The sequence below is a fragment of the Brienomyrus brachyistius genome, chromosome 21, assembly GCF_023856365.1.
Source record: "Brienomyrus brachyistius isolate T26 chromosome 21, BBRACH_0.4, whole genome shotgun sequence".
Taxonomy (NCBI): Eukaryota; Metazoa; Chordata; class Actinopteri; order Osteoglossiformes; family Mormyridae; genus Brienomyrus; species Brienomyrus brachyistius.
Genome location: NC_064553.1, coordinates 12,098,954 through 12,114,284, shown reverse-complemented (window position 1 = coordinate 12,114,284; position 15,331 = coordinate 12,098,954). Strand labels below are relative to the sequence as shown.

Genomic DNA, 15,331 nt, shown 5'->3' with positions numbered 1-15,331 from the left:
TAATGTTACAATATGTTTCATGAAAATGTTACAGGGCTGTTTTATGTAGTTAAAACATTCATAGTCTTTCAAAGAATAATAAGTTAACTACTTTTCCTCAAAATTTGGTACAGGGAAAGAAGTAAATACACAGTCCATTAAGCCGGAGCACAACAAAAACAAAAATAGTTACAGAGTAGGTGGTCCTCGGGCCTCTTTATTGGCAGATTCTGTTGTCACGTCATGCTTACATCACTTCCGGCTGAAACAGGGCAGAAGTAAAAAAAATCCCGTGGCTAACGTTAGCTGGTCGGCTAGCGACAATTAACAGTTTAATGCATGAGAGTGTTCATAATACCGCAGCGAAAAAGGCGTACGTCGGGCGCTCGCGTTATTTTTCGCTTCCTCTTTGGGACTACGAGGGGACGCCTCTCTGGTTATTTTCTTCTGAATTTTAATTTTTACCTGAAGAATCTGGATTCTGTTTACGGAATATATTGGCATATGGGACATTGGGCACGCTTCGGTCAGAGGGAATAAATGTACGGATAGACTTAAGTTTTTACCGGACTATCTTCTTTCCTCGACACTCATAATGGGGACGCGCTATCGCTAGTGCGGTTCGCTTTCAAAATACCAAGGGAAGGTCAGCATAAATACTCTTAGCTGGCTAGTGACGGCAGCCAGTCGGCTTCTTTAAATATATATAGATAAACATGTTTAACCGGAGAGGAGCTGGCTGTACAGGCTTCAATCGGCAGCCTCAGTAGCCCAAGTCGAGCTGTCATTCGCACTGTAGTTTAAAGCCGATAGTCTTTTAAACTGTATATCCCGCGTCATTTATCAGCCGAGACCGGTGCCTAAAGTCTCTTGCTGTCCTGGTTTAAATATGGCCTTGCTTCGGACTTAATTTAAATCTAACGATCGCTAGTTCCGAGTAAAAATCTTAAACCGAGGGTCGTCTTTTTATTCTTTAAATATGCGATGATTATCACAAAGGCACTTGGCCAGTAAGAGGTCTCTCAAGCAAGGTCTTGTTCTTTTACATTATCCCGCTTCCTGCATTTCTTGGGATATTGATAAACATCTTAGTTCTTGAGTATATTTTGATCTCTGTAACAAGCTAGATAGTCACAGTAGTGTTGTTGCCGGCGGTTTTTGGTGCCGTAACTTTTTTTTAGTAGCATTTTCTTGGAATTCATTGCCAGGTAATTTTCCTTCATTGTCTTGTTCCTCTTTTATTTATTTGTCTGGCATTTATAGTAGAAATTGCATTAGTCAGCAGAAATAATGAAACCGGTTTTTAAATGGTAGGCTGACTCGCGTTGTTAGTATCTATCGCTTTTTTTTTTTTTAAATACTGCATGTTTCCGATGCACGTTTCCGCTCTGTATGCCGTTTATGGTAAAACGGTGTAATTTCCCATTAAACTTGCATTTAAAACATCACACTGCTAAGTAAGTGCATGGTTACTTTCACTTTGAAGAAACGCAAGCTTCACTTATTTGGTATGTAAAGTGTCCTGAATTCTTTTTTTGGTTCTTATTCTAGTGTTTATGAGATGTTTTTGTTAGTCTGTGCGCTTCTGTGCTACGTGTGAAAACAAATGTTTCAGAAGCAGCAGCAGCTCAATTCTCTGTCCCCTCTGCAGTAGACCATGAACGGCCTGTCTGTCAGCGAGCTGTGCTGCCTCTTTTGCTGCCCCCCGTGTCCCAGCCGCATCGCAGCAAAGCTGGCCTTCCTGCCCCCAGAACCCACTTATGCCCTTCTGCCCGACCTGGAAGCAGGACCCACCCCCACTGCTTCCCTGGGAGCCTCGGGCCTTCGCTCCCGCGGCAGTGGCGGCGGAGGAGGAAGCAGCAAGGTGGAAGAGACGAGGTGGAAGCTCCACCTGAAAGAACGGGCCGAGTTCCAGTACTCCCAGAGGGAGCTGGACGGCACAGAGGTCTTTCTTACCCGCTCCAGCCGTGGAAACAGAGTGGGCTGCATGTACATCCGCTGTGCCCCTTCTGCCAGGTAAGTGGGTGGTGGGAATGGAGCAGGGGGGGATGGATAGTAACAAATGATGGTAAATAGCTCGGGATGGATGAGAGCGTCGGGGCGGAGGCTTAGGAGAAGACGGAATGAAGATAGAAAGTGGGACAGGCAGGAAATGAGAGCAGAACAAAGGCAGATAATTTCAGCTTTGCCTGTTAAGTTTGACAGAAGATTTGCAGTGAAACACTTGCCTTTAGCCTTATCTTTATGTACCTCCTGCTTTAACTTCAAACACTTATTATAACATCCAATGAAATCCTGTTTTGCACGTGCATTAACGGTTATAAACAGCACTTCCCTCATACAGAAAAGGCTGGCTATATTGTTAATCAGCTCATCTCTTCCTGGAAGCAAGCTGAAACCTCCTGACATAGGAGTTATTGGTTGTTGACACTATTAATTTTTGTGTGTAGGTGGGGGGAGGCACCGGGAAATGGCCAAATTTGTTTGTTTTCCCACTTGTGGAGTAGAGGGACTATACAGGACTTTCATGGAAAGAACTTGAAGCTGGTTAAGAATTATCAGAAGCTGTATATGTCAAATTATAGTCTCCTGTTGCCAAATATAGAAAATTTGGCAACAATATTATTTTTCATGCAATACTGTCTGCTTCACTAATGGTTTCCATATGTTAAAATTATTGGTGTGGTGCCAAAATAGGGCCGTGTTTTGAATTAATTATGTCTTTCCTACTCACTGTTTTGTTTCTTTAAGTTCAGGACTTGATTTTATTTGTCCATATTTTGCAATATTGTATCCTAGTTCTTGTCTTTCCTCTCAGTTTCTATATTTCATTGTGTTTTCTTATCATATTTGTGATCACCTTTTGACATCGATCCATGTAGTTCTACATCTGTGATTTTGATAGTTGTAAACCTACTGCAGTAATTATACATGTGGAAGTCACTTAGATGCTTGTGGTGAAGAAAGGCTAGAAAGACCCTGCCTCAGCCGTAAACCCTTTGTTAAAACCCCCCGAATAGCTCACTAATTGTTCAGGGGATGTCTCGGGTGACAATTGTGTAGCACAAAGGCTGTGCTGGTGAAGGTCGTTTGAATGTAAGCTTTTGCATCACAATTTGTTTAATGCTATGGTTAACTATAGCAGGATTTATGCCAACACACTGTGGCTTGTGATTACTGGTTCCACTTGCTATTGCTTGGTCTTATTCGCATCGTCGATCATGTGACTGGATTGAATTCCGTTTGTTTCTCATGGGTGCTGGCGTTGTTGACTTCCACAGAACCCTTTTCCATGCCTTTGCCAGGTTTACAGTGCTGTTCTCTCATGGCAATGCCGTGGACTTGGGTCAGATGAGCAGCTTCTACATCGGCCTGGGGACGCGCATCAACTGCAACATCTTCTCCTACGACTACTCCGGCTATGGCGTCAGCACCGGCAAGCCTTCGGAGAAGAACCTGTACGCCGACATTGATGCTGCCTGGCAGGCTCTGCGCACGAGGTATGGTCTGGGGCTCGGCTTGCGGCAAGACGCAGCCAATCCGATGGTTCCACATCTTTATGTGAAGCCACGAGACATGCAGTTTGGTCACTTGTCACTTCTGAAGCCCCTGTTGACTTGCAATATATTTTACTTGTGATTTCTGGCTGAGAGGCCACCAAACTTAGTTTTGGTCCTGATAGGGTCAGTAATTCCTGAGCAATATAGCTAAGACCAAGGTGGAGTCAGAACAAACCTGTTGGGATTTTAGAGCTCTCCTGTCTGATCTCTGCTTCTCAGCTCTACGTCAAGGGGATTGACGTTGCTTCAGACATTGGTTTTCAATAACCGTATCTGTTTGGATAGATGCCACTACCTCTGGCATGCAACCCTCTGTCACTCAAGTGATGCAAGGCTTCTGGCCATGTTTAAGGTTGCCAGCTAGCCAGCATTAACAGTGGCCTGCGTTCTGGTGGTATCTCTCTCACCTGCCACAGGTACGGTATTAGCCCGGAGAACATCATCCTGTACGGGCAGAGCATCGGCACTGTGCCCACTGTGGACCTGGCATCGCGGTACGAGTGCGCGGCGGTTGTCCTGCACTCCCCGCTGACCTCTGGCATGCGAGTTGCCTTCCCAGACACCAAGAAGACCTACTGCTTTGACGCCTTCCCCAAGTGAGTGCTTGGTTTGGCACATTCTGCTCCGATGGTGCTGCAGGATGTTTCACCCTGCTGATGGTGCGAGATTAGCTGTCGTGATTTCCATGCAACATGCTCTTTTCTTTTTTTTTTTATTGTTTTTGCTACTGTTGTCATGGTCACTCGTGTCAGTTTTTGTCTTCGCCGTGCTTCATGTTGCACCCGTCTTTGCATTGAAAGCATCTGATCCGCAGCTGGTTTCCTAGAACTCGCCTGCTGATTAGAAAACCTAGGGAAAGCATGTTTCATCAGCAAAAGTCTGCAGTCGCTAAGGCTGGTTCTTGGCGTGTAGTCCACGTTTGATGTGCCTTAAACACCTGTGACTCTCTGCCTCTCTTGTCAGCATCGAGAAGGTATCCAAGATCACGTCGCCAGTGCTGATCATTCACGGGACAGAGGACGAGGTGATCGACTTCTCGCATGGTCTGGCGCTGTTCGACCGCTGCCCCAAGGCGGTGGAGCCCCTGTGGGTGGAGGGGGCGGGCCATAATGACATCGAGCTCTACAGCCAGTACCTGGAGCGCCTTCGCCGATTCATCAGTCACGACCTGGCGGCCCAGCATGCCTGAATGCGCCATGTCTCAAGCCTCCCCATGTCCAAGGACAACCTGCGAACTGGGGACCCACGGATCCAGTGGGCTCCAGGCATTGGGCAGCTTGTTTACCTGTGTGTGTTTGCGTGAGTGTGAGTAATGACAGCTCAGGCAGGTGGGTGTCTGTCTGGGTGTCTATCCCATCTTGCTCTCTCCGCTGTTGGCCTGTTTACTGGTTCCCCTACATATTTACCTGGATTTTCCCTCTGTCCATTATCGTCCCTGTGCAGGGATTCAAGCTAGTGCTCATATTTCCTCTATGTATGTGTGCAATGGTCTTCAACTGTGCTCCTGAACTTCCTCCAATGAACACTACTGTGTGGAGGCAGATGTGCCCCCCCCGCCCCCCCCTACGTCTGTCAGCTTCCCCATGGTGATCAGAGGCTGGTCTTTCTGGGATGTAGTGTTTGCTCATTAGGAGATAAATCTGGGAGCAGGACGGACTGGGGAATCGCGGGTGACATGTGAACCTTGCGGATAACTTGGGAGGAAACTGATGAATGATAGCAGCCTCCCCAAAAAAACAATTTAAGCATGACTGCACATTCCTCAGAATTGTTGGGGTCCTTGTAAAACAGGGACTGGTGTGTGTGAGATGGGGTGAAGAGGTCACTGCTGCTTTTCTATTTTTTTTTTTTGTTTGTTTTTAAAAAAAAAACAGATTAACGTAGGGATAGAATTTACATTTTATAATGACCTTTACCCTTATTTTGGTTCTTCCCATTCTCACGGTGAAGTATGCGTGGAAGGTTTTACGTGATGTGTTTTTCTGCATTTTCTTCATAACATCTCTCAGAACTGTATAACAAAGAAATATTAAAGCAAACAGAAGTCTATTTTTATACTAAGTGAATTAAGGGAGCTATCACAGACCAATATATTGATAAAGAAATATGGGTAGTATGTCAGTACTGGCAGTGTTCAGCAATATAATCTGCTCTGGAATCATGAATAACGACCGAGATGATTTCACCTCAAGCTGAGGATGAAGGCAGGAGGTACCAAGATTTTCATTTTTTTCCCCTCCTTCTGCATTTCTGACATCAGCAGAACTGTGTTTTGCATTTACTGGTGACCTTGAGTTTGCCAGCCGGATATGAGGCTGTTGCCCGCTTGTGGTTGTGCGAGTCATGCTCTGAGGTCAGAGGTCATCATAAGCGCCGTTGTCCTTGGGGCAATCTCAGGCTGCACGTATTGTCAGATCGATTCAGCCGTCACACTGCAATGTCTGTCATCGAGGGACTCAATTCACCATTCAAAACCATCAAGAAATGAGAAAGGAAAGTGCCTCCCGGGGAAGATAAAATTCATCGAACAGTCTTTGCTCTGTCTGTGTATTTTTGTCAACAAATTTAATTCCTTATTGGAAAGCGGTAAAGGTTCTTTGAAAACACAGTGAACGTAATTGTTTAAAGACAGATTCTCTTTGTGTTTTTTTTTTAAACCCAACTGATTGACACATGCATGTACAGTGTCACTTCAAAACAGATGCAAACATTGGCTGTCAGCTGCACTGGCTTAAGTGTGTTTTCCATACAGCTTTTTGACTGGATGGGGAGTACTGGCTAAACTTGCTGCTAAGATCGAGGCCTCCCTGCCCTAGGGGACGCTAAGCTGGGGGCAGAAGTCACACCTGCGGCAGCCATAAACCCTAGTGTCTCTGCCCTTCAATAGAAGGGGAGCTGATGGGGGAATATGGATAATGCATGTATACGCCTGTGTTAGCCATCGTTCTGTAAACACTAAAAGATTGGTTCTGATGCAGAGGAAGGCTGCATGGACACTTAATCAGCTGTTAGGATGTCCAACTGATGCATTCAACAGTGCCGTTTCAAACCAGCAGACTGCAACATTTATACCGCACTGGGTGGAACAAAAATGTATAGACACTACAACCGGAATGAGCCTTTATTACTGAAGCCATTTTTGTTAGGTATACATTCTTAATGCACAGTTTCTTTTCTAATGTCATCTGCTCCGCTTCATTGCCCTTCTGGGTTCTCCCATCAGCTGCCTCCTCAAATGGATTCATTTCCTGAGTAATACTCTGGCCCATTTCGTAGTTTCAAGGCCGTTCCATCCAGGTTGCACGGGGAGGTATTCTCCAGCAGAACCTGAACCTCAGAGTGGGACATTTCAGTGATCTGGCATGGAAGGGCGGATCTATGGGAAAGGCCTTCCTGTCCTCGCCCAGGATGGTGAGGCTTCATTAAACCAAGCTGTGTCCAAACCAAACATGGCGATCCACTGACATGAGTGTGCACACCGTCTTCGAGGAGGAAGAAAACCAAAATACGGCAGAGAAGCCTTGAGCTACGCTTTGGCACAATGCCCAGGAGTTTCTCTTATCAGAACCAAAGACAACATGAGCCGAAACAGAGGAGACTTTGGCGTTAATTGTTTTTTGGTCCTTTCTGGCAATGGAGTGTATGGAAGGGGGCAGTGGAAGAGAGTTAGCTTGTAGTGAATGAGCTTTCATGGGCTTTATTTTAATTTGCAGCGCTGCACACACACTTTCGGGAGCCATTTTGAAAAACGTTCAGGTGTCACACCCAGTCCAGACAGACTTAAAGATTGGTGAATACGTGAGTGCGGATCTGGATCTGGTGTATGAAATGGAGTGTCAGGTTGCCGTGAATTCCATCAAAACGCAACAAAACGATAAGATTTCATTTACCGAAATGTACTGTATGATATTGTCTTCTTTCTGAGGGAAATACTGATTGGGAAGGGGGGGGGGTCAATAAATATATGGGTAATGTTGATGTGTTTTATTGTATCCTGTTACACAATGTTTATATTATTTGTAATATTTAGTTTAAGATCTTTTCCTTTTTCTCAAAGTAATAAAGAGACGGTGTAATAGACAATAAATGATTTGACCATGAATTGATGAACCGAGACACTTAGGTTGGGTGATTCTAAAACCAGCTGGGGGTCTGCGGAAATAATTTTTCACGTAGCTTTGGTTTCACAAATTACCTGTAAAATGTGATATATATATATATATATATATATATATATGTATATATATTTACAAAATCCCTGTGCCTTCATGACCCTGGATGGTTGGAGCAGAACAGAAAGTGAGGGGACCTGCATTTCTAAGTACAAGTCCTATACTGTTTTCTTGCTAGATTTTTGTAATAATTTCAGCGTCGTATAGACAGATGCCTTCCTCTCCCAAAGGTAGCACTAGTCAGGGCATGACTATACGTACTGTGTGACAGGTGGTGGGCTTGTTTCCTGTTTGAGTCATGTTACCCCTGTGAAATGTTTGCATTTCCCATGAACATGCAGCAGAAGTACACTTCGGCAGCTGAGATGTGAACTCGTAGCTAAAACCAGCTCTCCTCAGCTCTGCAGCTGCAAAGGACGGTCTATAAGCAGAAAAAGACATTTTAATAAAACTCAAAATAAACATCTCACTGCCTGGGAATATTAAATATTAGATATATACACACACACATTGTGTATTTGTCAGAATGTTCAAAGAGAAATGTAGCTATGTTTTGTTAACATTAACCACTATTTACAGCCACATCATTCAGGCAACCTTGTGTGCTCATCCACCGTGAGCTGAGCGGGTCACTTCCTGTTGGGGGTAGGGCCAATGAGGGCGTTATTCTGCCTGGGACGCTGCACCACAAAGGACAGAGTCTGTAATTAGGGGATTCATAGAAGCCATCTTGACGGCTGCTACTGGAGACATGGATATTCTAGGCCATGCTGGTGCTGGGAGTCCTGTGAGATGGGCTGGAGCACAAAGACTCCAATTATGTTTTCATTATTGGAGCACAAACGCTGAGTGGCCCCCCTTTCCTGCTCCACAACCAGCAGGATTTTGTGGTTTGAAGGGAGGGGGTCGTGTAACAGTGCCAGATGGGTGTTAAACTCCCTCCTCATAACCCCCAACAGACACACACACACACATACACACACACAACACTTCAGTGCGCTACTACATAAAACCTTTTAGGATCTGGCACATGGATTACTGCAGATGCAACAGTGTTTTTTGCTGTGTGTGGTGGCGAGCTGTGACATGTCACATGTCATTCAGACCTCAGACAGCCTTTTCTCGGGGCCGTATGGTGACATATGCACAACAGTGAATCGATCTGTTTTCCGTTACTCTATAAACTGCTACAGCTTCCCAAAAAGCATACGGGAGATCACACTTGGGGTGACAAAGGGACAATCTGTACACTACAATTTATGTTGGGCTTAAAAGTTTTTGTCATTGTACAATGTGAACTATAACCTAGCCAGGTCAATTTTCCGCAGTTCCCATCCCCCATCCCCTTTGTGACATAGCGTTAAACCTAGCCTTCCTCTTTTTCATAGAAATATTTGTGCTGATCACGATTTTATCCGCAAGAAAGGACACCCTACCTTGGCTGATATATGCAGAAAAACACTTTAGGTGAGCTCACTATGTCACTATGAGAATTTGCATTTGAAAGTCCTGGTTCATTTCAGGAATTTGCACACGCATCCTTTCTTTTAGTTTATCTCAAGGGGTATAATTACAGAAATATATATGTACCGTGTATCAGAGGTATAAGTAAGCCTCACGTTATATTTCTTTGCTTGCGATGGCCTGTCTTTTTAATTAACAGTTCTTCGACACGAGCTTTTTCTAGCGGGAGAAAACGGCGAGCAGCGCGCGGCTTTCTGCGCGAGCGCCACGCCCACGCCGGGCCCCGCCCCCAGAGCCGCCTCCGCTCGCGGCCACACCACCGCGCTCCTCCTGCACGCTCGCGGCTCACGTCAGCTGGCGCCGTCACTGCGCGTTACCCTCTAACTCGGGGGGGGGCGTAGGTTTCTACCGGCGTTCTCAGACACAATGAACCAAGGAGCTGCGTAAAACGGACAAGTCGGGGTTGGGAGCAGGAAAAAAGCGCACGTTTTCAAGTTGATTTTCGATCCTTTCGGCAAATTTGTTCGACGCATTTGGCCTTTTTGGTACGCAGTTGCAGTCTAAAGCAAAAATAATCACCGCTTAGGAGAGCTAGCTATCGGTTCAAAAGCGGAGATCCGGGCGGAATCGGGAGACTCGCTGGCCCGACACGATACTGGTTACTACAGCTCGCTTAGCCTGCCCAGTTATACGACGAAATAACATGTCGGTGTTCGCCTATTCGGATTACTTAGCTGCCGAGTGCCTGGTGTCCATATCCAGCGGACCCGTCCTTCACCGACCCACGCCGGTGGCCTCTGCCGCCGTGGGTCCCCCCCCGGCCCTGCCTCTCGGGGAGCCCGAGGGGTCGAGGGAGGATAAGGAGGTTCGGGACACCCTGAAGCAGGAAGGCTCAAGTATAATGACGGTGGCCGGGATCCTGACGGACCTCCATGGCAAATTCCGCCCCATGTCGGCCTACTCCGAAAGCAGCAATTCGTCGTGCGGGGAGAGCGGCTACACCACGTTGTCCGACTCCACAACCCCGACGCCCACCATGACCCCGAGCGCCACGCCGACCCCCGGGCAGCACGGCCCAGCCCAGCAGCAGTTGTGGCCGGTGGCTGCTGGGGGACCCTCCCGCTCCCCCGTTAAACGGCACCCGTGCACTTTCGATGGCTGCGACAGAGTATACGGGAAATCGTCTCATCTGAAGGCGCACATCAGGACTCACACAGGTAAAGTTCGGCTGTAATGAGTTTGTGTGGGGAGGCGTTGATCGCCGAGCATCGGTAATGTGTCTTTGGCTTGTAAACGAATGTATATAGATAATGGTTAAAGTTACCGTGTGGGGGTCGTGCCGCTGCCCGGGGGAAATCGGGGCTTTTGTGGGAGTCTTGGGGGAGGGGGCCACACGATGCGCGAGTCCTGCCACGCTTTGCCTGGCTAACCGCCCCAGCTAACCGGGTGAACTTTTTTTTGATACGTAGGTGTCTGTAAGATGCGTAAGACAGATATTCACATTGTTTTAAACTTAGAGAGAATTAAATTAATCTGATTTGCCAAAGACACCCGCATAATTCAGAGCCATTTAAACGTTTAAAGTTAGCCGGTGTGATCGGGTTAGCCATCATGTCTGGATGGTGTGGTGGGAGTGAAGGGGAGGGACGTTTTATAACACGAGTACAATACTAGCTACCATACAACGGACAAAGGAGGGGGGGAGAGAAACCGCCAGTTGGAAATAGTGGGGACAAAGAAAAGAGTGGAATGAGAGACTGAGACGGATGTGTGGAAATGCATATCCCTGTGAGGAGCGCAGAGGATCCGGGTTCGGACCCCAAAGCACACTGCCGGCTCATTTCTTTGTCATTTGTATAGTGGCCCCTCCTCTCTGGCTCAGTCATTTTCCCCCATCGAAGCCTGCGAACAGCCTCGAAACTTGAGTGTGACTTTTTAAAAAAACGTTTTAAGTAATGTTCTGTGCGTCGTGTATCCTTCGTAACGTGCTTTGCCACCATTTTTGGTCATTGGGGCCAAAGACCGATAGAAGATGCCAGAGTAAAGTTAGTCTCACAGTAATTTGGGAACGTGGCATTAACGCTGGTGTGTAGATACTAGGGCTACCCCCACTTCATTTAATAGTATACGTTGAATAACCATTAGTGTCTAGTTTTTGAGCCAGCCTGTCCTTTCATGACGTTCCCAGCCTTTGGTTGATTCAAAGAAAACACTGCCTCCTACTGCCTGACATAGAGTATTACCAAGATCAGTTGGGATTTAGTGACGTAACCAGTGCAAGCTGCAACTAGGCCAGGGTTTCCCAGTCATGGTGCTACGGGACCTCTGTATGCTGGCTTTCATTCCAGCCAAGCCTTTATTTCATCAGGCTTGATTGAGCCTTTTATGACATTTTCACAGTTGCTTAATATATTTTGATGTTTCTTTGTGCGTGAAAAGCCACAATAATGAATATCTGTTTCAGGTCTGCCTGATTTGGTCTTTGATGTCTTTATTTGTTGTCTTGCCCGCCTTGGTATTTTTCTTTCCTGGTCTATAGTGGTTTTGTATTACATTCATTAGTGTTTCTGAATGTTCTCAAGATGTTGCTGTGTTCGTATTTCTAAAGGTAGGACTGGGTGCTTTAGTGTGGTAAAACTCACAATGTTTTTTGTAACATTAATTTAGCTGGTTGTCTTTCAATTTCCATGATGCTGCAGTAGTTTTAGGAGGTATGTCGGGTGTATAATTTAACTAAATGATTCACACAAATCTAAAATGTTATGAGATAATATGTAAAGAATAGATTTTAAGATATGTTCACACTCTGATTTCCGAAGTGTTCAGTCCATAGTGCCAGTAGATACATTCCAGTCATATAATTGAACTGTGGTCTTTACATGTTGTTTGAAGAATGACTTTGAGCCCCCAGTTGGTGGGGAGGGTAAATTGCCATGTCAATCGTTTTATTTGCCCCACCTCTGATTTTTACAGATTACAGGTTTAGCTATTTTGGGATCTGGCTTCAAAAACATGGCACTTGGCAATTACTAACAGGTGCTTATAACCCATGACAACCAAGCAGTTTATTCACCGAGTGCTTTCTGACACCAGTCATAAGCAGGGAAAAGATGAGGGATTCTAGCTACTCTTAATTTTACTTACACAATACTCATGCTCTACTTCTTAAAAAGGCAGCATGCTAGGGATTTAGGTAGACAGTTGACCTTGAATACTTATTGGTCCTGTATTTTCTCCTTTAGTACTGTCTGGCTAGAACATTACTTGCTCTTAAGGTTATAGTCCTGCTTCTAATGCGGTTGGTTGCTGCATTTGACGGTAATGGTTTACCATATTAGGAAGAGCACTATGGTTTTTGCTTCAGTCTCTTGTCACATAGAAGACCAGCTGGTCTCCGGTGATAATGTCATCTCCCTCTTTGCATATTCGCACAGGTGAGCGACCCTTCCCTTGCACCTGGGCCGGCTGCGAGAAGAAGTTTGCACGCTCGGACGAGCTGGCGAGGCACAAGCGCACGCACACTGGGGAGAAGCGCTTCCCCTGCCCACTTTGTGACAAGCGTTTCATGCGCAGCGACCACCTGGTGAAACATGCCCGCCGCCACCCCGATTTCCGCCCTTCCATGATTGGACGTAAGGGCGCAGCTACCCCTGGCACCGGGGGAGTGTAGACGACGTTCATCTCCCACTTCTCCACCCAGCGCATTCAACATGGACCCCATAACACCGACCTTGCCTCTCCCCACTGTTTCCACCCTTAACCTCTGATACTGTGGGGGGGGACACTGTCAGGAGAGTACAGTCTTACTGAAATACACAACGGCTTCAACTCCAGCTCCGCCCGCCGTGGCCCCAACACTTGCGCAACACCTGGAAAGACCTTGATGCATCCCTTGTTTTTGAGAACACCTTGTACTGCAGCTGCCTGTTCTCGCGCAGGCTTCTTTTGGGTGGGCGGGGGCCTGGAGGGGGGGAGTTTCCACATCAAGCACAGAACCACCTACAGGTGCTGCACATTCCATGTTGATGGCTGTTTTGTGACCATAGATAGAATATTAGAGTATTAGTCACTTTGTTTTTGGCCCATTGTCACACTGCAAGGCAAGTTAGTGTGCTGCCTGGTGGTCCGAGTCAGCAGCGCATTGACCCTGCCATGCCCGTGAAATGTCAGTGCATAGTCCATGTAGCGCAGTGTCTCATCTCAGCTGCAGTTTGAGAGGCTGAAAGCTCGTGCAGAAGAGATGATAATCATGAACACCATTTAGGACTAACATCCGGAATGAGTTACTGTTCTTGCGTTCAGGTGACGGGGAACCAGGGCAGCTATACCACTTGGATTTTTCCCCGCATTTTGGTTGAAATCTAGAATTGCGTGACCGGAACACTAGAACTCTTTGACAATAACCAAAAATTCTTATTTCTTGGAGCAGAATTTTTTTCCCCCAAGAAATAAACTATAAAATTGTTTTACTTTAGATTTCAGTTGACTCAATTTCAAATGACATGAATACTCGCGGTTCCAGATTTCCAGGTCCAGATTTTACCGGAAACCAGGGGAAAATGCGAGCGTTGTAGTGCCCGGAGAGTTTATGCTCGACTTAGACTAGAGAGCTGCTAGTGTGTGTGTGCGTATGTCTCTGCGCGTGTGGATGAGTGCAAGATCTCTGTAAAACAATCTACTGTCTTGGCAGTCTGTCCAACCTCAGGATGGACACCTTTATCTCAGTGACTCCATCAGGAAACTCATAAAGCCTTAAGACATTTCACAGTTACTGCACCATAGTTTACTGTTGGACTTGTACAGGTATATATGCCACAAAAAGAGAAATATATATGCAATATGGCACTTTTCCTACAAGTGATGTCTATTTCCCATTGGCTGCTAGAATGATAGCCTCCATTCCAGATACACCCTCATGCTTATTGATATTGTGTGCTTGTACTGGACATATCGTATGGCAGTTTGTCCAAGTGCTTGAACAAGTGCGACAAAGGACAGAATAATAAAGTGAATCTACTGTCTCTGGCTTCAGGTATTTCTACAGTTATGTTGTACGTGCTACACGTGTCCCAGGTGATGCGGTTCATATCATGCAAGTTGTGTGTATTCAGTCTCCTTGAGTAGCATGTTCCTACAGTTTACTATTTGTACCACTAGGTGGTGGTATTTTCCGCAAACTTTTCTGCTATTTGCTGTTCGTACCACTAGGTGGTGGTATTTTCCGCAAACCTTTCTGCTATTTGCTGTTTGTACCACTAGGTAGTGGTATTTCCCACGAATGCTTCTCTACAGTTTAATTTTTTTTGGATGCAGCCACTCTTGTGTTTGTGCTACACTTTCAATGCAATATTTTGCTAGAATTGGATTTTTTACTGTGGGCATTGTGCACGATATGACAGCATATTGGAATTGTTTCGTTTAAATTTCTTTTGGTTTAAATACATTTAGAAATGCCTCCGCAGTCGTGGGAAAAATGAAGTATTGACTGGTTTTTGAGTAACTGCTGGCAGTTATCTTCAACATTGTGTTGTTAGTACTTCAAAAACAAAAAATAGATAAACTAATTTAATCACATTTTGACTCTCAAAAGGAATAAATAATCATACCCAATATTAATTTGACATTTGATTTGGAGATATCAGGATATAACATTTTTGGTGAGAAAGGTGGTATTTCCTTCTGCTAAGTAAATGGGTTTTCAGTTCCTCCTCTGACTCCTTTAGGGCCAGACTGAATTTTTATCATGTGTTTCAACAGGGAAAAGAATTGGATCCCAGGCCCTTAGTTTGGCTTAACTCAAGAAAGCCTCGATGAAATTGCACTGTTATGCTATAAATATTAATATTTCAGTTATTTTATGCACAAGTATTTTTATTGATAAAACAATATTTAGTCTGACTAGTGCAATTGGGATTGTTGGTAGATTTTTATTTTTTTTTTGGCTAGTAATAAGATGACCGTGTACTAAACGTCAGTTTAAGATCAGTGGGCAGTTTGGGGTGACTCCTGTCATCTGCCCTAGCTCCATGTTCAGGATACATGATCTCAGCTTCTCATACCTCACCTCAGAGCAAGTGTTCAACCTCATTTCCAGTTTCATTACCATACTCAAGGCGGTGGCCTGTTTGCCATTGTTTCATGATAGGACTCCAGATT

General features: G+C 45.5%; 2 protein-coding genes across 3 annotated transcripts; both read left to right on the top strand.

The window, feature by feature from the left end:
- The first annotated feature begins 232 nt into the window (after window positions 1–232).
- On the top strand, window positions 233–7,626 carry LOC125716551 (alpha/beta hydrolase domain-containing protein 17A-like). Of its 2 annotated transcripts, none has more exons than XM_048988986.1 (5): window positions 233–1,187; window positions 1,631–1,995; window positions 3,285–3,479; window positions 3,956–4,135; window positions 4,503–7,626. In XM_048988986.1, the coding sequence occupies exons 2-5, from the start codon at window positions 1,637–1,639 to the stop codon at window positions 4,726–4,728; spliced, it is 960 nt and encodes a 319-aa protein (XP_048844943.1). In that variant the 5' UTR covers window positions 233–1,187; window positions 1,631–1,636; the 3' UTR covers window positions 4,729–7,626. The 2 variants fall into 2 exon arrangements, with proteins under 2 accessions (XP_048844943.1, XP_048844944.1); XM_048988987.1 differs by lacking the exon at window positions 233–1,187 and adding an exon at window positions 1,218–1,487.
- Window positions 7,627–9,514: 1,888 nt separating this feature from the next.
- Window positions 9,515–13,990, top strand: zgc:153115 (uncharacterized protein LOC768186 homolog). Its single transcript, XM_048989016.1, has 2 exons — window positions 9,515–10,392; window positions 12,610–13,990. Exons 1-2 carry the CDS (start codon window positions 9,879–9,881, stop codon window positions 12,843–12,845), a joined length of 750 nt encoding a protein of 249 aa, XP_048844973.1. The 5' UTR covers window positions 9,515–9,878; the 3' UTR covers window positions 12,846–13,990.
- Window positions 13,991–15,331: the final 1,341 nt, after the last annotated feature.